This window comes from Erinaceus europaeus, chromosome 2 (genome assembly GCF_950295315.1).
Source record: "Erinaceus europaeus chromosome 2, mEriEur2.1, whole genome shotgun sequence".
Lineage (NCBI taxonomy): Eukaryota > Metazoa > Chordata > Mammalia > Eulipotyphla > Erinaceidae > Erinaceus > Erinaceus europaeus.
In genome coordinates this window covers 183,221,845-183,249,823 of record NC_080163.1, presented here as the reverse complement: position 1 = coordinate 183,249,823, position 27,979 = coordinate 183,221,845, and the positions used below count along the sequence as shown (strand labels likewise).

At 45.5% G+C, this 27,979-nt stretch overlaps 2 protein-coding genes and 1 long non-coding RNA gene across 5 annotated transcripts; 1 reads left to right on the top strand and 2 right to left on the bottom strand.

Annotated features, from left to right (window-relative positions):
* Nucleotides 1-3: 3 nt before the first annotated feature.
* LOC132536794 (zinc finger protein 211-like) lies at nt 4-11,595 on the top strand. 2 transcript variants are annotated; one of them, XM_060185693.1, is made up of 7 exons: nt 4-130; nt 1,992-2,029; nt 3,857-3,983; nt 4,863-4,933; nt 5,591-5,717; nt 7,474-7,569; nt 10,649-11,595. In XM_060185693.1, the coding sequence occupies exons 1-6, from the start codon at nt 103-105 to the stop codon at nt 7,554-7,556; spliced, it is 474 nt and encodes a 157-aa protein (XP_060041676.1). In that variant the 5' UTR covers nt 4-102; the 3' UTR covers nt 7,557-7,569; nt 10,649-11,595. The 2 variants fall into 2 exon arrangements, with proteins under 2 accessions (XP_060041676.1, XP_060041677.1); XM_060185694.1 differs by lacking the exon at nt 4-130 and adding an exon at nt 713-924.
* On the bottom strand, nt 6,681-27,912 carry LOC132536796 (uncharacterized). Its single transcript, XR_009548331.1, has 4 exons — nt 26,591-27,912; nt 24,868-24,996; nt 22,318-23,143; nt 6,681-6,998 (listed from the first exon to the last, which is right to left on the bottom strand). It is a non-coding gene; the product is annotated as an uncharacterized LOC132536796 (long non-coding RNA).
* LOC103128625 (major allergen I polypeptide chain 2-like) lies at nt 12,980-17,170 on the bottom strand. Of its 2 annotated transcripts, none has more exons than XM_007539509.3 (3): nt 17,065-17,170; nt 15,933-16,114; nt 12,980-13,217 (listed from the first exon to the last, which is right to left on the bottom strand). In XM_007539509.3, exons 1-3 carry the CDS (start codon nt 17,123-17,125, stop codon nt 13,074-13,076), a joined length of 387 nt encoding a protein of 128 aa, XP_007539571.1. In that variant the 5' UTR covers nt 17,126-17,170; the 3' UTR covers nt 12,980-13,073. The 2 variants fall into 2 exon arrangements, with proteins under 2 accessions (XP_007539571.1, XP_060041678.1); XM_060185695.1 differs by lacking the exon at nt 17,065-17,170 and adding an exon at nt 16,217-16,435.
* Nucleotides 27,913-27,979: the final 67 nt, after the last annotated feature.

The following is a 27,979-nucleotide window of genomic DNA, read 5'->3' as shown; positions in this document are numbered from 1 at the left end:
CCATCTTGGCATTTTTTTTGAGGCTGGTTCGTTAGCGTCCAAGTTCCTGACCGCAGGGCTGGTCTGTGGCTTCCAGAGGCGGGCAACTGGAGAGTAAGAGTCATGGAAAAGCATCATCCTTGCTGCGAAGGTGAATCTGAGGATCCAAGTGGGACCCCCAGACCTGGCACCCGAAGCCCTGGCACTGCCCACCCACAGCCCCTGATCTCATGGGTGGCCGATGGGCCGGCCCCGCGCACGCAGATCCTGAGCCCTTTATAAATTAGGGGGATCCATTGGGATCACTGTGATCAGGACCTGAGCGACCGCACAGGGTGGAGGTGGGGTGGTTCGGGGGTGGTGCCCGCGGGTCTCAGCGGCAGGAGGTGTAGGAGCTGTTACAGAGCGCCGGCCTAGCAGACACGGCGGGGCTGCTGCCCCCCGAACATCCGGGAAGCCTGGCGTCCATGTTGTGTGTGTAGAGCACATGGGGCGGAGGAACGAGCACAACGGATATGCGGGGGGCGGCGGGGACATGCCCGAGACACCAGAGAAGCTAACGTCCTCCCCACCCCCCTTACTGCCATAAGCAGAGCTGAGCGATGCTCTGGTAAGAAAAAAGAAAAAAAACGGCGAGTCGGGCGGTGCCGCAGCCGTTTAAGCGCACGTGGCACAAAGCGCAAGGACCGGCAGAAGGACCCCGGTTCGAGCCCCCGGCTCCCCACCTGCAGGGGGGTCGCTTCACAGGCGGTGAAGCAGGTCTGCAGGTGTCTATCTTTCTCTCCCCCTCTCTGTCTTCCCCTCCTCTCTCCATTTCTCTCTGTCCTATCCAACAACGACGACATCAATAACAACAACAATAAACAAGGGCAACAAAAGGGAATAAACATAAAGAAAAGGAAAAAAAGGACAGACTGGGAAGGGAAGTCATAACTGGAACTGCAGGTTGGTAATGATTTTGATGATGATTGGAATCAGGAAAGTTTGTGAAACGAAGGAGGGCGACACAACACACCGAGTTAGGATTGTTAAAAGATCCCCAGAAACCTTCTCTGAGGAAGAACAAACTGGAAATGAGGTGGTGAGGCACATCTTATTCAAAGATACATAGTTTGGGGCTCCGGGGGGTGGGGGTCGTGGCACACCTGGCTGAGTGCCCAAGGACCCCAGTTCAAATCCCGGGTGGTCACCTGCAGGGAGAAAGCTTCACGAGTGGTGACGAAGTGCTGGAGGTATCTCTCTCCCTCTGTATCTCCCCCTTCCCTTTCAATTTCTCTCCGTCCAAAATTAATAAATTATAAATATATTTAGTTTAAAAAAAAAACAAATATACAGGGGCCAAGTGGTCGCACACCTGGTTGAGTGCCCATGTTACAGTGCGCAAGGGCCCAGGTTTTAGCGGCCATCCCACCTGCAGCTTCACAAGTGGTGCAGTGGTGCTGGAGGTGTCTCTGTCTGTCTCCCTATCACCTCCTTCCCTCCATTTCTGGCTGTGTCTATCCAATAAATAAATAAATGGTGCAAATAAATAAATGGTGCAAAGCTCAAGGACCCGTGTAAGGATCCCGGTTCGAGCCCCCGGCTCCCCGCCTGCAGGGGGATCACTTCACAAGCAGTGAAGCAGGTCTGCAGGTGTCTTTCTCTCCCCCTCTCTGTCTTCCCCTCCTCTCTCCATTTCTCTCTGTCCTATCCAGCAACAACAACATCAATAACAACAATAATAACAACAATGATGATAAGGGCAAGAAAAGAGAAAAAATAGCCTCCAGGAGCAGTGGATTTGTACTGCAGGCACTGACCCCCAGCGATAACCCTGGAGGATATATATATATATATATATATTTAAAAAAGATACACTGTTTATAAGAAATATTACTGATGACTGGGGTGCTGAAGTTACAGTCAACCCAAGGTCACCAGGTTCTGTGACTAGGAAGGGGAAAAGGGAAGCCTGAGTCCATGGAGCCCTCTTCCATGCTTGCCTGCTGCTCACAGCCTCCCTGTTCCCGCAGGTTCCATGGCCACAGACGTTCATAAGGAACCTACACAGGTGAGTGGGCTGAGGCCAGTCCCAACTCCAGCACACATGGTCCCTGGCATTGTGGTGCTGTGGGACTCAGCTTATACTCTGCAAGACCAAGGACCTGAGTGTGAGCTGAGGCTTATATAGAACAATTGTTACGACTGGCAACCAGTAGAAAGAGGTAATGAAAAGTTATCCCCGGCACAGGTCCCAGCATGTGCAAATGCTTGAAGGTAAGGCTGTGCTGGGAACAGTCAGAAAGACGCAGACCACCTTTCTGGACATCAGGAAAGTGAGCTGGGCCTGGAATGGCGACCTGAGAGGTCAGATGCTTTTTCTAGAAATGATGGCAGTATGGAGATGGAAACAATGAGGTTATGTGATACAGGTCTTAGCAGACTCCTTTTAACTGCTGAGTGGAGAGCAGATTTGAGGAGTGTGAGAGGAGGCAGGAAGACCAGTGATGAGACTACTACAATAATCCAGGTGAGTTTTGGCAACTGCACTGTGTAGTGGCCATGAAGTAGAAGTAGGTTTCTAATGGTGAAGAAGAGACAGGTTAAGGCAGAGTCGGGATTGTGGGAGAAAGGAGTGAAAGTGAGTGGTAATGTTTACTGGCCATATCAGGAGTTTTGGTCATATTAAGAATCTTAGTGGGAGTTGGGCGGTGTGCAGCGGGTTAAGCACAAGGACCGGCATAAGGATCCCAGTTCGAACCCTCAGCTCCCCTCCTGCAGGAGAATCGCTTCACAGGCGGTGAAGCAGGTCTGCAGGTGTCTATCTTTCTCTCCCCCTCTCTGTCTTTCCCCTCTCTCTATTTCTCTCTGTCCTATCTAACAGTGATGACAACAATAATAATTACAACAACAGTAAAAACAACAAGGGCAAAAGGGAAAATAATTTTTTTTTAAATTGCTAAAAAATAAATAAATAAATAAATAAATAAATAAATAAATAAAAAGAATCTTAGCAGGGGCCGGATGGTGGGACACCTGGTTGAGCACACATGTCACAATGCACAAGGACCCAGGTTTGAGCCCCCAGTCTCTACCTGCAGGGGGAAAGCTTTGTGAGTGGTGAAGCAGTGCTGCAGGTGTCTCTCTGTCTCTCTCCCTTCTCTACCACCCCCTTCCCTCTCAATTTCTGGCTGTCTCTATCCAATGAATAAATGAAGGTAATATAAAAAATCTTTTTAAAAAAGAATCTTAGCAGTTGGGGATGGAACTGTCAGGCAAGGTTGGTGTACCCCGTTGAGCACACATGTCATCATGCATGGACCCAGGTTCAAACCTCCACTCCCCACCTACAAGGACGAAGGTTCATGGACGGTGAAACAGGTCTTCAGGTTTCTCCCTCTCTTCTCTCCCTCTTTTCTCAATTTCTGTCCTATCAAGTAAAATTAGAAAAGAAAAAAAAAAAAGCAAAAATGGCTACCAGAAGCAATGGATTTGTAGTGCCAGCACCAAGCCCCAGAGACAAGCCTGGTGGCAATAAAAATAAAATAGGGACCAGGTAGTGGCACACCTGATTGAGTGCACATGCTGCAATGCGCAAGGACCTGGGTTCAAGCCCCTGGTCCCCACCTACAGGGGGAAAGCTTTGAAAGTGGTGAAGCAGTGTTGCAGGTGTCTCTGTCTCTCTCCCTTCTCTGTCACCCCCCTTCCCTCTCAATTTCTGGCTGTCTCTATCCAATATTAAGTAAGTAAAGATTAAAAGATAATAATAAATAAAAATAATAAAATAAAGAATCTTAGATGTTTCAGGGAACATTAAGTGAAGATGTCAAATGGGCAGTAAGTTGGACATTAGGGTCTGGAACTCTGGGAAGTGTTGATGGTTCATCTCATATGACAGGGTATTGTGACTTTTGAGGATGTGGCCATATACTTCTCCTGGGAGGAATGGGGTCTCCTTGATGAGGCTCAGAAACGTCTATACTGCGATGTGATGCTGGAGAATTTTGCTCTGCTGGCCTCTGTAGGTAAGACCCTCACTCCTCATGCCAGCTCCACTGCCTTGGGCTAAGCTCTACCTTTCCATTTTCCCAAGGACCCTGAGCATTACTTCCCCCTCTCCCACTTACGGTGTGAGTACTGCTGTTGCTAGGGCTTAGTTGTTTCTACTTCCGTGTCCTCTTCCTTCCTAGTCCTCATACCTGCTGCCCCAAAGCTTTATGGGGATGGGAATGAGGACTGAAGTCTTGTAGTCATTAGGGCTTCTACCTTGCATTTCCTCTCCATCAACCAGGTGACTACTCTGTCAAGGTTCTGCTCCCTCCGTCTAGATGATGCATCTGCACATCTGTCAAGGCTAGGAATTGTAATCAGTCACTGACATGGCCCCAACTTATGTAGTTCTTAGGCTGTTCTTGTAAGGTCTTTCTCTGGGATTTTTTTTTTTTTTTTTGCCTCCAGGGTTATTGCTGGGCTTGGTCCCTGCACTGCAAAGCTACTGCTCCTGGGGCCCATTTTATTTTTATTTCATGTACATTTTACTGGACAGGACAGAGAAAAATTGAGAGGGTAATATAGAGGGGGGGAGTGAAGTTTGTGAAGTGATCCCCCTGCAGGGGCTCAAACTGGGCTCCTTGCACTTCCTACTGTGTGCGCTTAACCCAGTGTGCTACCACCCAGCCCCCCTCCCCCTCCCCCACCCTTTACCCTTCACTTTGTTCCTTCATTCTCCTGTGCTGTGAGTGTTAGAGGACCATGACCGTTCAGTAGGGACTTCCTCCATCTGTCCCAACTCCCTACTAACCCCAGCTCCTGTGGACTTACATAGACCCAGTCATTGGTATTAGCAGATTTACCACTTCCTGCCAATAGCAACAAGGATTTCACCTGCATTTCTTTGCTCCCAGGTTATTGGCATGAGGTGGATGAAGAGGAGGCATCTTCTGGACAGAATATTCCTGTAGAAGATATGTCACAGGTCAGGACTCCCTAGGCATGTTCCTTCCCCCCCCCAAAAAAAAAAATCCACTCTGAGCTATGTGGCTCAGTCTTAAAAGCCAAAGTTAGGGGAGCACATTCAATACCAAAAAAAAAATCATATAGGACATGAAGGAAGCAATTTTTGCAGTACAGAACTCTCTAATTCAGCACACTAGAGAGAAGTCCTTCAGAAGGGAGGTAGACAAGGCCTTATTTGTGAAGAGCCACAAATTCCATGAGCATTGAGCATGGGACAGCCGTTTACAATTGAGGCAGTTATAAACACAGGAGAACCTTCAGCTACAAATAAATTTGGCACCAGAGAGTCCACACTGTAGTTGTTGCTGTTGTTTGGGGGGAGATGCCAAGAATTGAATCCAGGGCCTCACATAGATGAAGCTTGCCCATTGCCACTGAATTATATTTCCAACCTCTTCTGTTTAACTTTTTCTTTAAAGAAAAAGCAGAGGTAGGAGTTGGAAAAGGACTTGGGGCAGGGAGAGGGCAATTTTGTAGCACCTGCATCCACACTGAGTGTAGCATGGGATGTGCTGGGTGAGTCAGGCCCCGGGTCTCTCTGTACATTTAGCATTTAGCTCTAATCTCACTCAGAAGCCCCAAGGTCAGTGTGGCTTATCTCCATTTGACTTTGCAGGTTTGGAAGACTCTCAAGTATTTGGTCAGAACCTTCACATGGGAAGAGTGGGACCACCTGAGCCTGGACCAGAAGACTATTTATCGGGAAGTAATGCTGGAGACCTTTGCATCCCTGGCCTCCCTGGGTAAGGCTCACCTCCTTTTTATGTAGGGAAGCCACAACTTCCTTCTTCAGTTTACCCTCTCATTCCAGGCCTGACTGACAGACAAGGTCTTTGTAGCCTCTCTTCCCTCCCACCCATGCCTCTACCTGTGTTCCTGGCTCACCTTCTCCTAGTCTTCCTGTATCCAGTCAGGTACCACGAGGATCCAAGAAAACAGGAAGTGAAATCAGATATGTTGTCTTTTTATCCTTGTAGATGTTTCTTTTCTCTTTTTCCTTTTTCTCTATTTTTTCTTTGTTTTGTTTTTTGTTTGTTTTCCCCCAGAACACTGCTCAGCTCTGGTTTACAGTGGTGTGGGGCTTTGAAACTAGGACTTTGGAGCATCAGGCATGAGAGTCTCTTTGCATAGCCATTATGCTCTCTCTACTCCACCCCACTGTGGAAGTTTCTTTTTTTTTTTAATTTTTATTTTTTTATTTATTCCCTTTTGTTGCCCTTGTTGTTTTATTGTTGTAGTTATTATTGTTGTTGTCATTGTTGGATAGGACAGAGAGAAATGGAGAGAGGAGGGGAAGACAGAGAGGAGGAGAGAAAGATAGACACCTGCAGACCTGCTTCACCACCTGTGAAGCGACTCCCCTGCAGGTGGGGAGCCGGGGTTCGAACCGGGATCCTTATGCCGGTCCTTGTGCTTTGCGCCACCTGCGCTTAACCCGCTGCGCTACAGCTCGACTCCCGGAAGTTTCTTTAGAAATGTAGAAAAGGTCTCAGGTGGTGCACCTGGTTAAACATACACCTTACAATGCATAAGGAGCCATGTTCAAGCCCCTGCTCCCCACCTGCAAGGGGAAAGCTTCATGAGCAGTGAAGCAGTGCTGCAGGTGTCTCTCTGCCTCTCTTCCTCTCTATCCCCCTTCATTCTAAATTCCTCTGTCCTATAAAGTAAATAAAGTTTTAAAAAGAAGTAAGGGGGGGTCGGGCGGTGGCACAGTGGGTTAAGCGCACGTGGCGCAAAGCGCAGGGACCGGCATAAGGATCCCGGTTCAAGCCCCCAGCTCCCCACCTGCAGGGGAGTCGCTTCACGGGCGGTGAAGCAGGTCTGCAGGTGTCTGTCTTTCTCTCCCCTCTCTCTCTGTCTTCCCCTCCTCTCTCCATTTCTCTCTGTCCTATCCAACAACAAAGCAACGTCAACAATGGCAATAATAACCGCAATGAGGCTGCAACAACTAGGGCAACAAAAGGGGAAAAATGGCCTCCAGGAGCGGTGGATTCATGGTGCAGGCACCGAGCCCTGCAATAAACCTGGAGGAAACAAAAAAAAAAAGAGAGAGAGAGAGAGAAAAAAAAAAAAGGAAGGAAGGAAGGAAGGAAGAAAAGGTCTCAGGTTCAATCCCCAGCACCACCACCATAAGCCAAAGCTGAGCAATGCTCTGGGGGAGGAAGGGGGCACTAAATGAAGCAGACACTCTCCGCTCTAGTAAGTTGCTGCCCACAATGACAACTGTGAGAGCTTTGTGCAAAAGTTAATATTTTAATATTCTTCACTTGCGGTATTGGTCAGTTCTGAGACAGGGAGTTAGCACAGTAGTTATGCAAAAGACTTTCATGTCTGAGGCTCCTTGAGGCTTCCCATCGGTGCTGGTTGCTCCCACATTTTTCCAGAGGCTCAAACCTAGGTCCTCCCACATGATACAGTAAGTGCTCTACCAGGTTAGCTATTTCCCAGATCTCATTTGTTTCTTGACTCAACACTGCTGTTGTATTTCTCCACGATCAGGGCATCCTGTTACCAAGTCAGAACTGATCTGCCTGCTGGAGAGCAAGTACAGTCTTTGTCTGGAGAAGAGAGGCCTCTCCTAATACTTCTCTCCAGGTACATAGCTGAGAACTGACAGGTAGAGGGCTGCTGAGAAGCTTCTTGTGACCTCTGGAGGACTTAGTGACCATGGAACCCCTCTTGCCTGTCCCCTCACTCAGTTACAGTCTTCCCACTAGTGGAAGAATAGACTATATTCTATTAGTAAATGCCAAGGTACAAGCTCTGTATCTTTCAGCTTAACACCTAGCGTTGACTCACTCCAGCCTTGGGAATGTTGCATTATCTCCATCAGTAACTAAAAATAGACTAAGTGAATACTAGTAGCTGTAACCAAGAAACTATAATCTCAGAAGCTTAGTACAGGGAGAATTTAGTTTAGGGTTTGTTTGTTGGTGTCTCTTCAGTCATGCAAAGATCCCATAGGTCAGTGAGAAGCTCTATACCACACAATTGTTCAGGGAGCAAAGTACCTTCTATTAACATGGGGCTTAATTTAAGACTTTCCTGATACAATCTGTCCAATAGCAGGGAAATGAGAGGTAAATAAAAGAAATCATACCCATTTAAAGATACACATGGCTAATGTCACTCTGTTCACGTTTCATTAATGTGGGATTTTTGACCACACCTGGACTCTCAGGGCTAGGAAATAGTTTAGCTGTGTGATTACAAAGATGAACAGATGGATTTGCTAGGCATCTACTAAGTCGACTACATTTAGAAATGGGGGGGGTGGTGGCACACCTGGTTAAGTGCTCACATTACAGTGTGCAAGGATCTGGGTTCAAGCCCCTGGTCCCCACCTTCAGGGGAAAAGCTTCATGAGTGGTGGAGCAGGGCTGTAGGTGTCCCTCTTTCTAACTCCCCTCCCCCTCTCAATTTCTCTCTCTCTGTCCAATAGTAATTAAATAAAGCAAAATAAAAAACTTGGTGGTGGTAGTAGTAGTAATAATAGTTTTCATTTATTGAATTGAGGATATAATTAGATAATATCTGAAACTGTATAGGATCATGCCTGACACAGGAACTCAGAAAACATTAGCCACACCATGTGTACTGATGTAGTAACAAATAATAAATAGTAATATACATTCTAAATTCAGATGAGAAAAGCCTTTCTTTCTCTATCAATGTCACCATTTGTATTTATTCTGCATCCCACCATTTCTTTTTCTTTATACATCTGTCCATATCGGCATACATTGTTCTGTCTGTCATAGATACTCAAAAGCAGTCCTTTCCCCACATCTTCCGGACCTTCCCTGTAAAACTTAATATTTAAGTGTCTCTTGAAAGTTTGAAGGGTACCTGAAGCCATCACTGTATGGATTGACCCCACAAAAGGTGATGATCTCTTCAAGTTCCTCTTGCTATGAAGCCAACTGCATCTTTCTTTTTCTTTCTTCCTTCTTTTTTTTTCTGCTTCCAAGGTTATCACTGAGGCTCAGTGCCAGTAATACGAATCCACTACTGCTGGTGGCCTTTTTTCCCCCCATTTTTGTTGTTGCCATTGTTGTTGTTATTGGATAAGACAGAAATTGAGAGAGGAGGGAACACAGAAGAGACAGACACCTGCAGACCTGCTCCACCACTTGTGAAGCAACCCCTGCCTCTCAGGTGAGGAGCCAGGGGTTCAAGCCAGAATCCCTACACTTTGTACTACATGCACTTACCCAGTGCGCTACCACTGGCCCTCTAACTGCATATTTCCTTTTAAAAAAAATAGTTATTTATTTACTTATTCCCTTTTGTTGCCCCTGTTGTTTTATGTTGTAGGTATTATTGTTTTTGTCATCGTTGGATACGACAGAAAGAAATGGAGAGAGATGGGGGAAGACAGAGAGGGAGAGAGAAAGACAGACACCTGCAGACCTGCTTCACCGCTTGTGAAGTGATCCCCCTGCAGGTAGGGTGTCGGGGGCTCGAACCAGGATCCTTACGCCGGTCCTTGAGCTTTGCGCCATGTGCACTTAGCCCGCTGCGCTACCACTCAGCCCCCACAGTTTTTTTGTCCCACTTCTTTAAGTGTAGTTTTTAAATACTTTTATTTACTTATTGAATTTTTTGAATAAAGACATTTATTGAATGGAGACAAATCAAGAGAAGAGGAAAAAGAAAAAGAGACACTTGTAGCACTGCTTCACATTTATCTCTCAATATAAAATGAACAAAATATTTTTTAATATTTATCTATTCCAATTTGTTGCTCTAGTTGTTTATTGTTGTAGTTATTTTTGTTGTTGTCATTGTTGGATAGGACAGACAGAAATGGAGAGCGGAGGGGAAGACAGAGAGGGGGAGAGAAAGACAGACACCTGCAGACCTGCTTCACCGCCAGTGAAGGGACTCCCCTGCAGGTGGGGAGCTGGGACTTGAACCAGGACCCTTATGCTGATCCTTGCACTTTGTGCCACGTGCGCTTAACTCGCTGTGCTACCACCCAATTCCTAGAACAAAATATTTTTAAAGCACCAATATGTATGGTTGCCACCACAGAGATTGCTAACAAGCATAAACTTCTGTAGACCCGATATAAAAATGACTTTTTTCCACTTTTTATTTGTGACTAACAGAGGATCACAAGATTATTGTGGGGTAATGTAAATTCCACACCGCACCCACCAGCAAAGTTCTGTATCTTCCACCCTCCTACATCCCAAAGACAACTACCATAGTTCTTACAAAGCCTTAGAAACAATTGTTTGCTTCTATTTTTTTCCTTTTTTGTTTTTGAAAGTTCATTAGTATCAGTCCTCTAGATTCCACATATGAATGAAACCATCCAATAGTTGTTTTTTATTTCACTAAGCATAATCACCTCCAGTTCTATCCATTTTGTCCCAGGGGACACACCAGCATCCTTGTTGATTTCAGAGTAATATTCCATGTAGTATATATCACTTAATTTACTTTCCAGTTAGATTAGATGTAAAATAATTGGGAAATGACACGCTGAGAATTTGCTGTCTGTTTTGGTTTTCATACAACTTTATTGATATTTATCTTTGCAGTGGTTTTTTAAAAAGCATTAGCCTCCCCATTTCTGTGTCACTCAGATCAATTTCTGAGCATTTTGTTTCTCATTCATTCTGTCACCAGATTTAACGATTTTTGGCATTTATTTTTCCAATAGGAGGTTTTGTGGCTCTTGATTTGAAGATCTGTTTTGATGTTCACAACCTCAGGTGTGTGGAAGAAAAGGGGTCCATCTACTGGATGCGGAAATTTCCTGGATGTGGAAGGCCACCTTGAGTATGAAATTCTTAGCTGTTCCTGTGTTTTCTTGTGACCAGACTCATTCTCTGTCTGAACTCTATGACTGCAGTTCCAAATTCTTCTTCTAGCCCAGTCACAGAAGTCTGTTGCTGTTGATGGTTTAGTTTGCCTTGGAGATAGTCCTACCTGAATTTCCAGTGATATGGGGAGTGTCTTCCATACCATGCCGCTTCTCCCTCTGTCAAGTCAGAGCTAATGGGCAGGTTTTTGTAGCCTAAGCTTTTGGCAGCTTCAGAGCACTGACAGCACTGGTGAAGGGAACTTCACTTGTACACTATTTCTAAAGTCACTGGGATTTTTGTCTCATTACAGCTCCCTGCCATAAGCCAGTACTTGGATCCTCTTTATCTGTGAAGGAGCTTGCTACACTCTGGAAGCTAACCTACTCAAATGAGTACTTTGCCTTCTTAGATTGCAGCAGCCTACACACCACAGTCCCCTCTGTCCCACAAGCTATGGTGCAGGTTTTGTGGCCTGGTAGCTGAGGTGGCTTCACTGTGTAGATGTAAGGTGAGAGGGCTCCACCTGCCACACTATGTCTGCTACAATTCTGGGGTTCAGAATCTAGTCACAGCACCCAGTTCTTACTGGTCTTACCTACCTTATGGCAGAAGCTGATGGGTTCTGGAGGAGTGAGTGCCCCCAAAGTCCTGTTTGGTCTGCAACTCCCACCACTGTAGCTACACAGTCTTTACTTTTCCTGAACAGTAGCTGGAGATTCAGCCCCTTCTTCCTGTTCCATCAACACCATTAGCTTTTGGGCACTCAGCTTCTAAACCATAGGTGGTTGTATTGACTAATTATATATATGTGTGTGTGTGTGTGTGTGTGTGTGTGTGTGTGTGTGTGTGTGTGTGTGTGTGTGTGTTGGCAGAGAGATAGTGAAAGAGACCACAGCACCTTCAGTGTGGTCAGGGATGAACTAGAACCTGAGTAGTGCAGAAGATGTATTGATCAGATAATCCCCAGTGATAAACTGATGTAAATCGTAGAAGACTTCTAGTTACATTTTAAGAGAATCTTTTCCCTGATGACATCTATTTCTCCACATTTTATGGGCATATCCATCTTTAGAATTCTTAGTGTATAAAGTGAGAGCTGTGCTTTTTGTTCTTATGTATTCTTAATGTTTTACATTTCCCTTTAAATAGTTTTAGCTGCCTTCCACAAATGCCAAAGTATGTTGTCTTCATTTCCATTCAGTTCAAAGTGCTTTCAGAGAATCAAAGTGGTGAAAGTTGATAAAGTCTCATTTGTCAGCTTTTCCCTTTGTGTTAGTTACCGGGCTTAAAAATTCTTCATTGAGTCCTCACCATTTTCTGTATTTCCTTTAGAAATTCTGTATGGTTTTACATTTTTAATCAATAATAAACTTTTGAGTGATTTTATCTATATAAGATAATGTGGTCTAAGTGAAGTCTGTCTTTCTCATTGTCAATTATTTACACACTATTTGTTGAAAAGATTTTGATGAGAAAAAAAGACGTGGTTACTCTTGAGTTCTAGGACATACAACAGAGCCAACTCATGGTCATTCACTTGTGCCTGGCCCAGCACCCCTGAAGACAACAGCAGAGTGGCTCCTATGATTCAGAAACAAATAGTAAACATATCATCTTAAATAAATAACAACCTGGAAGCCATAAATTATGTTTTCTAAGAGCGGCCTGAGGTTGTCTCCATCTAATGTGTACCCCTGAAGGAGGGGGGCAAACAATGGAGTGCCCTCGTAAGGGCCAGAACCCTTTTTATAGCAGATTTTACATTATACCAAGAATTCCAGGTTACAAAGGAGTTGATTCAGCAGGAAGCATGACAAACAGCAAGGTACGTGGATAAACAGCTTTAGGACTCTGGAAGTAGTCATTGGTTCTGTCTCTAACTCAGTAACTGGTTCTCCACATCCGTATCTGGAGTCACTTTCCCCAGGGGCTATTGCATCCTGGGTGCTTTTGCTACTGACCCCCGTCTATGATGAGCTTACAGATAACTTTACTGAATACGGAGACCTCTGGATGCTGGGTTAGATATTAAGTATGCATCAAGTCTAAAAATTATCAAATCGCTAGTTGGAATGAGTTGCTATACTATCACCAGCCATACAAGTCACTTCTCACTGTCTCCCAAAGACCTCCTGCCTGGCCTCACACGATCTCAGGCCTGCACACAGACAACAGACACGCAGTACTAAGCTTCAGTGATTTTATTAGACTCAACCTGTTGGAACTGGAACAAGGCTGATGTTGGCACTCCCGCTGTGTGAGAGGGGAAACAGCAGGACACTAGAGCCCAAGTAAGGAACCGGTGCCCTGTACTGGCTGCAGAGCTTCCACTTTAGGAAGTAATTTCTCCCGGAGATCCTTCAGAATGCTGAGCACCTCATCCACTGTGGAATTGACACATGTTTTGCTGGTAGTGATGGTTGTCTAGGAGAGAGGAAGGTAAGGAGGAACAGGGTTAGGGTTACCTATAAATCTACAGCTCTTAGTGGCCATTTTTCCGCTTTGTTGGATAGGACAGATAGAAACAGAGAGGAAGGGAGACAGAGATAGAGATAAAAGATAAACATCTGCAGACCTGCTTCACAACTTGTGAATCTACCCCCCTGATGGTGGGAGGGGCTCAAACCCAGATCCTTGTGCTGGTCCTTGCACTTAATACTATGTATGTTTAACTAACTGGTGCATCCCTGCCCAGCTCTCAAAGATGTCTCTTTTTCTCACTCTCTCTTGCCCTATTTCTCTCTATCATAATATTAAGAAAGGAAGGAAGGAAGGAAGGAAGGGGAAAAAAGGATGAGGGGGAAAAGAGAAAGGCAGGCCACTGGGAGCAGTGACACCAAGTCCCAGAGATAACTCTGGTGGCAAAACAAAACAAAATACACCTCTCATGTGGCTAGGAAAATAGTTCAAGTGGTAGAGAGCATTGGACTTTCATGTCCAAGTTTTCTGATTTAATCTCTGGCACTGCATGTACCAGAGTGGTGCTCTATTTTATCTCTCTCCCCTTCCTCTTTGCCTCCTGGGAAACTTTTTCATGAGTAATAATTAAAAAAAAATCAAAACACTCATTTGGCAGAATCAGCACTTTGGGGGAAAGACAGGTAAGAAATAATTCTAAGCCTATGTAAGGCAGAGAAAGAAGCAAGGGTTTACACAACAGACTTTCATGCCTGAGGCATCAGAGGTTTGACCCAGAACCACCATAAGACAGAGCTGAGCAGTGGTCCAGGAGGTAGCACAGTGAATAAAGCATCAGACTCTCAAGCATGAGGTCCTCAGTTCAATCCCCGGCAGCACATGTACCAGAGTGATGTCTGGCTCTTTCTCTCTCCTCCTATGTTTCTCATTAATAAATAAATAATTTTTAAAATATTAAACAGAGCTGAGTAATGTTCTGGTAAAAAAAAAAAAAAAGTATAAGTAGTTGACATGAACAGTAACACAAAATAAAACAGGCAATACATCACCCAGTCCTGATGTGCTGCTGTTCTGAGACTCTGTCTCAGGGTCAAAAGAACAGACTAGAAATTCTTGCTCCTTGTCACTAAGTCAGTGAAAATGGTCAGAAGGCATACAAGGCCAGGGAGTTTCTTCCCAGGAATAGGTTACAGGTAAGTGATCCTTGAGGGGGTCAGGTGGTGGCACACCAGGTTTTGTGTACACATTACCACGTGCAAGGATCTGAGTTCAAGCCTGCTGGTCCCCATTTTAGGGTAGAAGCTTCACAAGTGGTGAAGCAAGACTGCAGATGTCTGTCTCTTTTTCTCTCTCTCCCTCTCCACCTCCCCCCTCCCATCTCAATTTCTCTCAGTGCTATCAAAATTTTTTTTAAAATAAGGGGGCCTCAGCAGTAGCGCAGCAGGTTAAGTGCACATGGTGCAAAGCCATCAACCGTGTGTAAGGATCCCGGTTTGAGCTCCCGCTCCCCACCTCCAGAGAGATCACCTCACAGGCAGTGAAGCAGGTCTGCAGGTGTCTATCTTTCTGTCTTCCCCTCCACTCTCAATTTTTCTCTGTCCTATCCAACAACAATAACAACAACGATAAACAACAAGGGCACCAAAAGGGGAAAAAATAGCCTCCAGGAGCAGTGGGTTCGTAGTGCAGGCACCAAGCCCCATCAATAACCCTGAAGGCAAAAAAAGAAAAGATAATAATAATTTAAAAATATAAATAAAATAAAAATTAAGTGCTCATTATGGCTGGGGAAACATCATGGTTCTACAAAAGATTTTCATGCCTATGGCTCTAGGTCCTAAGTTTAATTCCCAGCACCATCGTAAGTCAGAGTTGAACAGTACTCTGGTCTCTCCCTCTCTCTCTCTATCCCGCTTCTATCATAATAAACCAGATATTAAAATAATAAATATATTGTTTAATTATTTATGTATCGGGTAGAGACAGAGAAACAGAGAGGGAAGGGGAGACAGGCAGAGGAAGAAAGAAAGGGGCATCTGCAGCACTACTTCACCACTTGTGAATCTTACCTCCTGCAGGTGGAAGACCAGAGGCGTGAACCCAGGTCCTTGTGTACTGTAGCATGTGTGCTCAACCAAGTGCACCACCACCCAACCCCATATATATATATATATATATATATATATATATATATATATATATATATATATATATATATATGTAATCTCAAAAACATTCCACTAAATAAATAAATAAATAAAGCTGACAGGGTGACAGGGCTCCTCCTACCTGTGCTGGAAATAAATTAAGAATGTTTTCTCTGCAGAGATAACTGTCCCAAACACTGAGGGAGTGTGTGTGTGTGTGTGTGTGTGTGTGTGTGTGTGTGTGTGTGTGGGGAAGGAGTGCATGTTGTGGGGAAAAGGGGATATTACACAAGCCAGCACACTCTCTGGGTTGCCCTGATATCAGTTCTCAATTTCCCAAGTGTATGTGAATGGATTTATTACTAGGAACGTGTGTGGCAAAGGAGGCCAGCTGTGCAGGGGGGGCTTGAGGCTGTGTGTCACACACGCTGAAGGGTGGAGGAGAAGAGGTGCTATTTCTATTTCTAGCTCTCATCTGTTCCTACAACAGTATGGTCTGTCTGTGGCCAACTGCAATGTGTGTATCATCAGGGTGGGGTCAGGGTGGGGTGGGTGGGAAGGAAGGAGAATTTACCATGACAAGCAAATCCAATAACTTGGCCTTTATTCCTGCCTCATTGTAGCAATCCTGGATTTTTGCAAAGGCTTCTTTTTCCTCTTCAGTGGCATGGACCAGACTGAGGCTCAAATACATCGGTAGCCTGAACCCTTCGAGCACTTTGCCAAAGATCATATAAAAAATAGGGCAAGCATCCGCTAAAGACAGAGACATAAAATATTAAGGGAATTGTCCAAGCAAGAGGTTCCATTTCTTCACTGCTTGAAGAAAACAGACACATCTCAGGTCTCCTCACTCACCCTTCAAAGAGACACACCCTCTCTTGCATCCCATTCAGAGAAAGCCTTCTCTCCAAGGTGCTCCTACAGAAGGGAGCAGTAGGGATGGGGGGGGGGGGGTCAGACTAGAGAACCCTCTACCCACCCACTGCCCCCATGTGTGCAAGCCTGCCTGCCTCTGCCCTCCCAATAAGCTGTGTTGCCCCAGATAACTCTCCCTCCCCACTGCTCAACTAATGTCAAGCACACATGTTATCCTGTCTTGGGTTCAGGCCCTGGGGGGATGTTGTGCTGAAGACGTTTCCAGACCTCTCTCTCTCTTTTTTTGTCTCTACCAGGGGAAAAAAAAAAAAGACACCAGGAGCAGTGGAGTTGTCATGCAGGTATTGAAACCCAGCAATAATCTTGATGGCAATAAATAAATAAATAAGGGATAGAGGTGGACCAGGTTGAGCACACACATTACAATGGACAAGGACCTGGATTCAAGCCCCTGGTCCCCACCTGCAAAGGAGAAACTTCACTGCAGGTAAACTCTCGGTCTCTCTCCTTCTGTATCATCCCCTCGCCTCTCAATTTTTTCTCTGTTCTATGAAGTAAAGAAGAAAAAAAAAAAAAAAAAGACAGGAAAAAATGGCCACCGTAAGCAGCGGATTCATCATGCATGCACTGAGCTCGAGCCATAACCTTGGTGGCAGTAAAAACGAATTAGTTAATTAAATAGACTGAAAACCTTGATGGGGGGGGGGGCTCTGAACTCCCAGGTGCCCCCTAAATCTGACTCTAAAATCGACTTGGAGAGGACTCTGGCAGGGAGGCTGAAGTGCGACAAGGGTCAGGAAGGCCATCTGTCCCCTTTCAAGGCTCACCCCTCTCAAAGCCCAGCTCATGGGTCACCAGCAAGGCCAGCACAAGCAGTGTCCCCTTCATGGTGTCAGTTGCTGGAAGGCTCTGCTCAGGACAGCATTTGTGCTACTTTATACACTGCCGGCTCCCAAGCCCAGCCCACCCACCCCACCCCCAGGAGTTTCAGACTTGTTGGCAGAGGGCCTGGCTCAGGTGACTCCCCTCAGCCCTTGGGGTGATCTGTGTTGGGAACCCCCTCCTGCCTGGGGAGCAAAGCTCCTGGCTATGATGAGGTCTGACCTTTGCCAAAGATCAACCGGAGGTGCTACTGCTAAAGTGACTCCATTCTGAGCCAAGTGCTCTGTTGACCCAACCTCATCTGTCACTACTGTTTCTCCTCCTGGCTCCACCTGCAGGATTCTCCCCTCCTCTGTGTGGTCAAAGTCACGGGAGGAGTCAAGGACGGATCTGGGCCACTACAGGCTGGCAAAGGAACATCCAGAAAACTTCTTTTACCGAAGCTAAAGTCCTGAAGAGAAGGTTGGGGAGTAGGCCCTGACCTAGGTGGTCCTTGAGCCCAGGAAAGGCTGGGCACATCATAGGGTTCTGACTCCCCACTGGAGAGATTAGAGGATTTGTGGCCTTGAGACCACAAACATCCGTTTTTGGATCATAGCACCAACTCCCCTCTCACCCTCACAAGAAGCACATTCCTGGATACTTTCTTTATTACTATTATTATTACTCTTAGTTTACCTTCTCTATATTTTAAATCTTTTGTAGAACTTGGTTTTCTTTTTTTTTAAGATTCTATTTATTTATTAATGAGAAAGATGGGAGGAGAGAGAAAGAACAAGATATCACACATGTGCTGCCAGGAGTTGAAGTAAGGACCTCAGGCTTGAGAGTCCAATGCTTTACCCACTGCGCCATCTCCTGGACCACAGAACTTGGTTTTCATGCACGCATGATTCCATGGCTCCAGGCTACTTTTTCATTCAGAGAGAGGGAGACGTAGAGGACTGGGGAGACAGCATAATGGTTATGCAAAAGACTCTCATGTATGAGGCTTGAGGTCCCAAGTTCAATCCCCAAAACCATAATAAGCCAAGCTGAGCAGTGCTCTTTCACTGAGCTGGTCAGTCTCTTTCTCTATATCCTTCTCTCTCAGTAGATAGATAGATAGATAGATAGATAGATAGATAGATAGACAGATGATTAAAATAAAATATTAAAAAGAGAAGAGGGCACCTAGTAGAATGCACATGCTGCCATGCACAAGGACCCATGTTTGAGCCTCCTCTCCCCACCTGCAGGGAGGATGCTTCATGAGCAGTAAAGCAGGTCTGCAGGTGTCTATATTTCTCTCTTCTCTCTATCTCCCCCTCCCTTCACAGTTTCTCTCTGTCCTGTCCAATAAAATGGGGGAAAAAATGGCATGATCCCTCTGGCTGTCCCTATCCGATAAATAGATGAAGATAGTTCAAAGAGATTTTTTTTCTTTTGCCTCCAGGGTTATTGTTGGGACTCTGCCTGCACTAAGTATCCACTGCTCCTAGGGGCCATTTTCCCACTTTGTTGCCCTTGTTGCTGTTGTTATTGTCGTTGTTGTTGATAGGACAGAGAGAAATCGAGAGAGGAGGGAAAGATAGAGAGGGGGAGAGAAAGATAGACACCTGCAGACCTGCTTTACCACACGTGAAGCGACTTCCCTGCAGATGGGGAGTCAAGAGCTCCAACCCGGATCCTTATGCTCGTCTGTGCGCTTCCCACCATGTGGCTTAACCCACTGCGCTACTGCCTGGCCCTCTCAAAAAGATTTTTTTTATTGTTGTTGTAGTTATTATTGTTGTTATTGATGTCATCATTGTTGGATAGGACAGAGAGAAATGGAAAGGGAAGAGAGAGGAGAAGAGAGAAAGATAGACACCTGCAGACCTGCTTCACTGCCTGTGAAGCGACACACCCCCCCACCGCAGGTGGGGAGCCAGGGGCTGGAACTGGGATCCTTACACCAGTCCTTGTGCTTCACACCACGAGCACTTAACCTGCTGCACTACCATCCGACTCCCTCAAAAAGATTTTTTTTTAATATTTGAAAAATAAAAATGTTAATCGTGCATTAGGGATCAGGAAGGAGATAGATCACCTGGAAGAAGTACAGGAGGCTATGGTTCAAGCCCCAGTACCACATAGAAGCACCACAGAGGTACTAGGGAAGCTCCATAATGTAAAGAAGTGCTGGGGTGTTTCTTCCCTCTCCCTTCTTCTGTCTCCTCTCTCCTCCCTCTCTGTGAAAATGGATGAAAAAAATTGGCTGGAGAGGCCATTCAGTGGTGCCATGAATGAATGCAGTTGTGTCTTCATTCTCTATGCTGCATTATTGTTTGTTCGTTTACCACCAAACTTTGGGGCTGACTGCCGGCATGACTCTGCCATTTCCAGTGGCTTTTTTTTTTTTTTAACTTGAAAGACAGACTAGGAAGGAGAGACAGAAAGAGAAACACATGCAGCACTGTTTCTCCCCTCATGAAATACCCACCCCAGCTGGAGGCTGGGGGCTTGAACCTGAGTCCTTGCTTATGGTAATGCATACACTCTAATGAGTGAGCCACCTCCCAGCCACTATTACGGGACTTTTTTTTTTTTTAGTTTCCCTTTTGTTGCCCTTTTTTGTTGTTGTTGTTGTTGTTGCAGTTATTATTGTTGTTATTGATGCCATTGTTGTTAGATAGGACAAAGAGAAATAGAGAGAGGAGGGGAAGACTTACTTCACTAAGCATAATCACTTCCAGTTCCATCTGGGTTTTTTGTTTCTTTATTGGGGAATTAATGTTTTGCATTCGACAGTAAATACAATAGTTTGTACATGCATAACATTTCCCAGTTTTTCATATAACAATACCACCCCCACTAGGTCCTCTAGTATACTTTTTGGACCTGTATTCCCCCCCATCACCCACCCCAGTCTTTTACTTTGGTGCAACATGCCAATTCCAGTTCAGGTTCTACTTGTGTTTTCTCTACTGATCTTGTTTTTCAACTTCTGCCTGAGAGTGAGATCATCCCATATTCATCCTTCTGTTTCTGACTTATTTCACTTAACATGAATTTTTCAAGGTCCATCCAAGATCGGCTGAAAACGGTGAAGTCACCATTTTTTTTACAACTGAGTAGTATTCCATTGTGTATATATACCACAGCTTGCTCAGCCACTCATCTGTTGTTGGACACCTGGATTGCTTCCAGGTTTTGGCTATTACATTTTGTGCTGGTAAGAACATATGTGTACACAGATCTTTTTGGATGGATATGTTGGGTTCCTTAGGATATATCCCCAGGAGAGGAATTTCAGGATCATAGGGTAGGTCCATTTCTGGCCTTCTGAGAGTTCTCCAGACTGTTCTCCACAGAGGTTGGACCAATTGACATTCCCACCAGCAGTGTAGGAGGGTTCCTTTGACCCCACATCCTCTCCAGCATTTGCTGCTGTTACCTTTTCTGATGTATGACATTCTCACAAGAGTGAAGTGGTATCTCATTGTTGTCTTTATTTACATTTCTCTGACAATCAAAGAATTGAAGCAATTCATGTGTTTCTCGGCTTTTTGGATCCCTTCTGTGGTGAATATTCTGTCCATGTCCTCTCCGTATTTTGATGGGGTTATTTGTTTTCTTGTGGTTGAGTCTGGCAAACTATTTATTTTGGTAATTAGCCTCTTGTCTGATGTATGGCATGTAAAGATCTTCTCCCATTCTGTGAGGGGTCTCTTGGTTTGGGTAGTGGTTTCTTTTGCTGTGCAGAAGCTTTTTTATTTGATGTAGTCCCATAGGTTTATATTTGCCTTAGTCTTCTTTGTAATTGGATTCATTTAACTGAAGATGTCTTTAAAATTTATGCGGAGGGGGTCGGGCGGTGGCGCAGTGGGTTAAGCGCACATGGCGCAAAGCGCAAGGACCAGCGTAAGGATCCCAGTTTGAGCCCCGTGGCTCCCCACCTGCAGGGGAGTCACTTCACAGGCAGTGAAGCAGTTCTGCAGGTGTCTATCTCTCTCCCCCTCCTCTCTCCATTTCTCTCTGTCCTATCCAACAACAAACAACATCAACAATGGTAATAATAATAACCACAACGAGGCTATGGCAACAAGGGCAACAAAAGGGGGGAAAATGGCCTCCAGGAGTGGTGGATTCATGGTGCAGGCACTGAGCCCAGCAATAACCCTGGAGGAAAAAAATAAAAATAAATAAAAATAAAATTTATGCGGAAAAGAGTTCTTCCAATATTTTCCTCTAAGTATCTGATAGTTTCTGGTCTGACATCCAGGTCCTTGATTCACCTGGAATTTACTTTTGTATTTGGTGAAATATAGCAGTTCAGTTTCATTCTTCTGCATGTTTCAACCCATTTTTTCCAACACCATTTGTTAAAGAGACTCTGCTTTCCCCATTTAATAGTCTGAGCACCTTTGTCAAAGATTAGATGTTCATAGGTGTGGGGGCCATCTGTCTGTTTGTTTGTTCATTTTAATTTCTTTATTGGGGAATTAATGTTTTACATTCGACAGTAAGTACAATAGTTTGTACATGCATAACACTTTGTTTGCACTCTGCCTTATGGTGGTGCAGGGGATTGAACCTGGGACTTTGAAGCCTCAGGCATGAGAGTCTGTTTGCATAACCATTATGCTATCTACCTTGCCCTAGTTTCAACTGTTTTGTCTCAAAGGTCATAACATCATTTTTTTATTTTTTGCTACCAGAGTTTTCCCTGAGGCTCAGTGTCTGCACAGTAAATCCACCACTCCCAATGGCCATCCCCTCCCCCCCCTTTTTTCCTTTCTTTTTATTTAAGAGGACAAAGAAAAACTGAGAGGGAAGGGGGAGGAGAGAGAGACACCTGCAGCACTGCTTCCCCACTGATGAAGTTTCCCCTCTGCAGGTGGGGACCAGGGCTTGAACTGGGGTCCTCGTGCATTGCAATGTGAGCACTCTACCAGGTGTGCCACATTTCCAATTAGTGTTTTCATGTCCTTTAAATAAATGCCTAAGAGTGGTATTGAAAGATGTTAAGGTATTTCATTTGATGAAGGGCTCTCTATACTGTTTTCTGTCAGAGTGTGGCAGTTAGCAGCCCTACCAGGTGCTAGATTTCCAAAACCATCAGCACCATCAGCACCACCAGCAGCAGCATGGTGCATCAGAAGTGGACTGCAAATGCTACAGTTTAACCTTGACCTTGTCCAGCAATTCCCCCTATCCTCACCACGTGGCCTCACCTCTGGGAGATGTCTCACAGTGGCTGGTGATGGTCTGGGAAGAGCACTGGGATCAGATCCTTGCACTCTGAACCACAGCTCCATCATTCCCAGGGAGTAGGGGGTGAAGTGGAAGGAAGAGTCTGGTGACAGACAGAGGACAAGTAGCCCTGGCCCGCGTGAGTTCTGCCTGAGTCAGAGAAAGAACAAGCCTGCCTGGTGGTCACTTTCTCAGGTTGCCAGGAGCCTCTGAGGGGCAGTGTCAGTGATCTGAGCACCTCATGGGGTGCCTTTCAGAACAGGAGGCAACCCTGGGCAGTGGGGCCTGGCAAAGGGCAACCCCACAGTGTCCAACTGGCAGCTGGGAGTCAGGACTTGGGGCGTAGTAAGAGCAGTTACTGGCTGTACATCTTGTTTGACTGTCATAAATCAAACGTGGGGCTTAGCTTACTTTCTGGACTTCAACAAACCCTTGTTCTGTGATCAGGTGACTCAGAGAAAGGGCAAGTGCCTTCAGCAAGAAAACAAAACAAAACAAAAACAAAACAAAAAATATATAACTTAATCCGGATTTATCTGAATAACTACAGCTTTGTTCTCATTTCATTCCAGCAATGTTCAAAAGCACATCCCAGCCAAGGGTAAATCAAAAGAACACAAATGATGACCTCAGAAACATGGAGTATTCATTCCTTGACTTTACCCAGCGGATGCGGGGGAAACACTTACCATGTGCCTCCTCCTGGCCAGAGTTGGGATGCAGCAGCCCCCACAGCAAAGCCCTCACTCTCCTGGAGCTCCTTATACATCTGGGGGGTGGAGGGGAAGGAGGTGGTGGTTTACCTGGCTGAGACACACATTACAGTGTGCAAGGACCCGGGTTCAAGCCCCTGGTCCCTACCTGCGAGGGAATGCCTCACAAGTGGTGAGGCAGGTGTCTCTGACCCCCTCCTCTTCTTCTTCTCCTCCTCCCCTCTCAATTTCTCTCTGTCTCTATCCAGTAATAAGTAAATAAATTTTTTTTAATTAAAAGAGGTGGAGAGCCAGGCAGTGGCTCACCGGGTTAAACGCATATGGCAGACAGTGCACGGATTGGCATCAGGATGCTAGTTCGAGCCCCTGGCTCCCCACCTGCAGGGGAGTCGCTTCACAGGTGGTGGAGCAGGTCTGCCAGTGTCCACCTTTCTCTCTCCCTCTCTGTCTTCCCCTCTTCTCTCGATTTCTCTCTGTCCTATACAACAATGACGACAGCAATAACAACAACAACAATAACAATGATAAGCAACAAGGGCAACAAAAGAGAAAAAATTAAAATTAATTAAGGTGGCAGCCATCCCCAGCAAAGCACTCTGGGCCAAGCCCATAGGTGGCCTCTCAGACTGGCCCCACGTGTCCCCTCCAAGCCAAGAGGTCAGCTCCAGGTGGGAATGATGGCTCCATTTCCCCAGTGACATGGAGAGGGTCGGGCAGTGGCGCAGTTAAGTGCACAATGCGCAAAGTGCAAGGACCGGCTTAAGGATTCAGGTTCGAGCCCCCGGCTCCCCACCTGCACAGGTCACTTCACAAGCGGTGAAGCAGATCTGCAGGTGTCTTTCTCTCCCCCTCTCTGTATCCCCTCCTCTCTTGATTTCTCTCTGTCCTATCCAACAACAACATCAATGGCAAGCAATGACAGCAACAACAGGGCAACAAAATGGGGGAAAATGGGCTTCAGGAGCAGTGGACTGTGGTGCAAGCACAAAGCCCCAGCGATGGCTTTGGAGGCAAAAAAAGAAAAAAGAAAAAAGAAAAAAGAAAAAAGAAACCAAATGTGAGAGTCGGGTGGTAGTGCAGCGGGTTAAGCAAGCCAAGGGGTGAAACATTCATGACCTTTGGTCTCTCTCACCAGAGTCAAGGATCCAAAAGGGGGAGATGGGAGGCAGTTCAAAGGGGGGGGGGGTTTTGAAGGATAGCAAGATAGTTCACCTGAATAGTGCACTAACTTTGTTGAACTATATTGGAGTCCAGCCCCTACTGCACTAGGGGAAGCTCTGATGCTCTGGTGTCTCTTCCTTTCTCCCTGTATCTCTCTATCTCTGTGTCTCTCTACCTGGAAAAGTTGACCCAGAGCAGTGAAGCCCAAGTAGTAACAAAGAAAAAGATTAAGAAGAAAGGAAAGAAAGAAAGAAAAAAAGAAAGAAAAAGAAAGGAAGGAAGGAAGGAAGGAAGGAAGGAAGGAAGGAAGGAAGGAAGAAAGAGGAGGGAGAGAGGGATTGAGGGAGAGAGAGAGGGAGGGAACAGACAAACAGAAACAAACCCTTGGGACTCTGACCCTAGAGCCCAGCCTGCCAGACGGGGCAGAAGGACTGCACCAAGAGGGTGGAGGGGTTCCAATGAACTGTACTGGGATGAGTTTGGCATTTTGGTGGTAGGCATGGCATGGTAACATATTTTGAGAAAGTATAAAGTTGTATCCCCAAACGTGCAGTCTTACAAATTAACATAACCTTAAAAAAAAAAAAACCTGGAGGTAAAAAAAAAAAAAAGGCAGGATGGGGCTGACGGGTGGCACAGCCCACAGTCACACATTACCATGCTCAAGGACCTGGGTTCAAGCCCTCAGTGCCCACCTGCACTGGTGGGGGAGAAGTTTTACAAGTGATGGAGTAGAGCTGCAGGTGTCTCTCCTCTCTCCCGCTCTTCCTCTGTGTTTCTCTATCTCTGTCAAAAAGGGGGTAAAAGTGAAGAGACAATTCAAGCAGAATTGAAACAAGCAGACCTCCCACCTTCTGCACCCCATAGAGACCTTTGGTCCATACTCCCAGAAAGATAAAGAATAGGGAAACTTCCAATGGAGGGGATGAGATACAGGACTCTGGTGGTGGGGATTATATGGAATTGTACCCCTCTTATCCCACAACCGTGCTGACCATTATTAAATCAATAAGAACATTTTTTAAACAGAGGGTAGAGTAGGGAGTCAGACGGTAGCATAGCGGGTTAAGTGCAGGTGGTGCAAAGCGCAAGGACCGACTTAAGAATCCTGGTTCAAGCCTCCAGCTCCCTACCTGTAGGGGGGTCACTTCACAAGCAGTGAAGCAGGTCTGCAGGTGTCTGTCTTTCTCTCCCCCTCTCTGTCTTCCCCTCCTCTCTCCATTTCTCCCTGTCCTATCCAACAACGATGACAACAATAATAACTATAACAATAAAACAACAAGGGCAACAAAAGGGAATAAATATTAAAAATAAATAAATAAAAACCACTCAAAAAAAAGAAAGGTAGTAGGGTAGTGGTTCAGTGGGGTGAACACACATGGCTCGAAGCGCAGAGACCCCAGGGCCCCCGGCTCCCCACCTACAGGGGGTTGCTTCACAGGTGTCTATCTTTCTCTCCCCATCTCTGTCTTCCCCTCCTCTCTCTATTTCTCTCTGTTCTATCCAATAACAACAACAAAGGCTATAACAAGGGCAACAAAATAAGAAAAAATGGCCTCCAGGAGCAGTAGATTCGTAGTGCAGGCACTGCGCCCCGCCATAACCCTAGAGGGGGAAAAAAATAAAATGACAAGAGTCTGCAGAGCCATTTTGAGCACTCAGAATTGTTCAGGTACTGTGGGCTGAGAGGTCCAAAGGCCAAGCACACCAGAGGTGCCGGACTTATCACATTGGCCAGCACGTGGAAGAGGTAGACACAGCCAGGAATAAATACAACGTGGAATGTCCAGACAAGTTTCAAAGATCTGGTGCCCATGCAGTGCGAAAAAATCTCTTAGTTGATGGCATTTAAGAAATCACAAGGAGTGGTCCGGGAGGTGGCGCAGTGGATAAAGCATTGGACTCTCAGACATGACGTTCCTGAGTCCAATCCCCGGCAGCACATGTACCAGAGTGATGTCTGGCTCTTTCTCTCTCCTTCTATGTTTCTCATTAATAAATAAATAAATAATCTTTAAAAAAAAAAAAAAAAAAGAAAGAAAGAAAAAAGAAATCACAAGGAACCCAGTTGTGGTGCACTGGGTTAAGCGCACATAGTATGAAGCACAAGGACTTGTGCAAAGGTCCTGGTTCGAGCCCCTGGCTCCCCATCTGTAGGGGGTCACTTCATGAGCAGTGAAGCAGGTCTTCAGGTGTCTATCTTTCTCTCCCCCTCTATCTTCTCCTCCTCTCTCAATTTCTCTCTGTCCTATCAAAAAAAAAAAAAAAGGCTACAGGAGCAGTGAATTCGTCGTGCAGGCACTGAACCCCAGAGATAACCCTGGAGGCAAGAAAAAATGAAGTCACAGTGACAGTTCACCCAATAGAGTACACACATTACCAAGCACAAAGTCTGGGGTTAAAGCCTCGGCATCACATGGCAGCACCACAGACAACAGGAAAACAGCTCCGTAGACGGTGGAATGGTGTTATGGTATCTCTCTTTTCTATGTCTTTTTCTTTCTCTAAAAATAATGAAAACTATCACTCAGAAAGGACAAAGCTATAACATTGTATTTACCTGAGGCCCTAAGAGCACTGGATTCTACACAGGCACAATCCCCAGAGAGAATCCTGGAGGTAATATCAATAAATGTAAACATAGGCAGTGGTTTATATGTACAACTAGCAGTATAATTGACTATTTTAATTCCTGTCCTATGAAATGTGTAAAACATTCCAACTGGACTGGGGAGATAGCGTAATGGTTCTGCAGAAGGCTTCCATACATGAGCCTCTGAGGTCCCAGGTTCAATCCCCAGCACCACCACAAAGCAGAGTTGAGCAGTGCTCTGATCTTTCTCTGTCTTTCTGTATTTCTCTCTCATTAGTAACTCTCGTGGCAAAAATAAAGGAGGAAGAGGTAGAGGAGGAGAATGGAGAAGAAGAAGGGAAGAAAGAAAGCAGCCTGGGAGGTTGAACAGGAGAGTGTTTGAGTCTAGTATATGCTGGAGTAGTGGTCTCTCCTTTCTTCCATTCATTCTTTTTTCTTTCCTTCTCTTCCTTTACTGCTTCTTTCTTCTTCTCCTCCTCCTTCTCTCTTGCATTAATAAAATAAGTAAATCTTTTTAAATTCAGTCTCTCTCTTTTTATTTTTACTAGAGCATTGCATAGCTCTGGTTTATGGTAGTACTGGGGATTGAACCTGTGCCTTTGGGTGCCTCAGGTATGGAAGGCTTCTTGTATAACCATTATGTTATCTCCCCAGGCCATGTAAATCTTTTTTTATATTTATTTATTTATTTGTTTATTTTAATTGTTGTAGTTATTACTGTTGTTATTGATGTCGTCATTTGTTGGATAGGACAGAGAGAAATGGAGAGAGGAGGGGAAGACAGAGAGGGGGTGAGGAAAGATAGACACCTGCAGACCTGCTTCACCGCCTGAGAAGCGACTCCCCTGCAGGTGGGGAGCCTGGGGCTCGAATCGATATCCTTAAGCTGGTCCTTGTGCTTTGCGCCACCTGTGCTTAACCCGCTGCACTATCGCCCGACTCCCTGTAAATCTTTTTTTTAATATTTATTTATTCCCTTTTGTTGCTCTTATTTTATTGTTGTAGTTATTATTGTTGTTGTTATTGATGTCATCGTTGTTGGATAGGACAGAGAAATGGAGAGAGGAGGGGAAGACAGAGGGTGGAGAGAAAGACACCTGCAGACCTGCTTCACCGCCTATGAAGGGACTCCCCTGCAGGTGGGGAGCCAGGGGCTCGAACTGGGATCATTACACC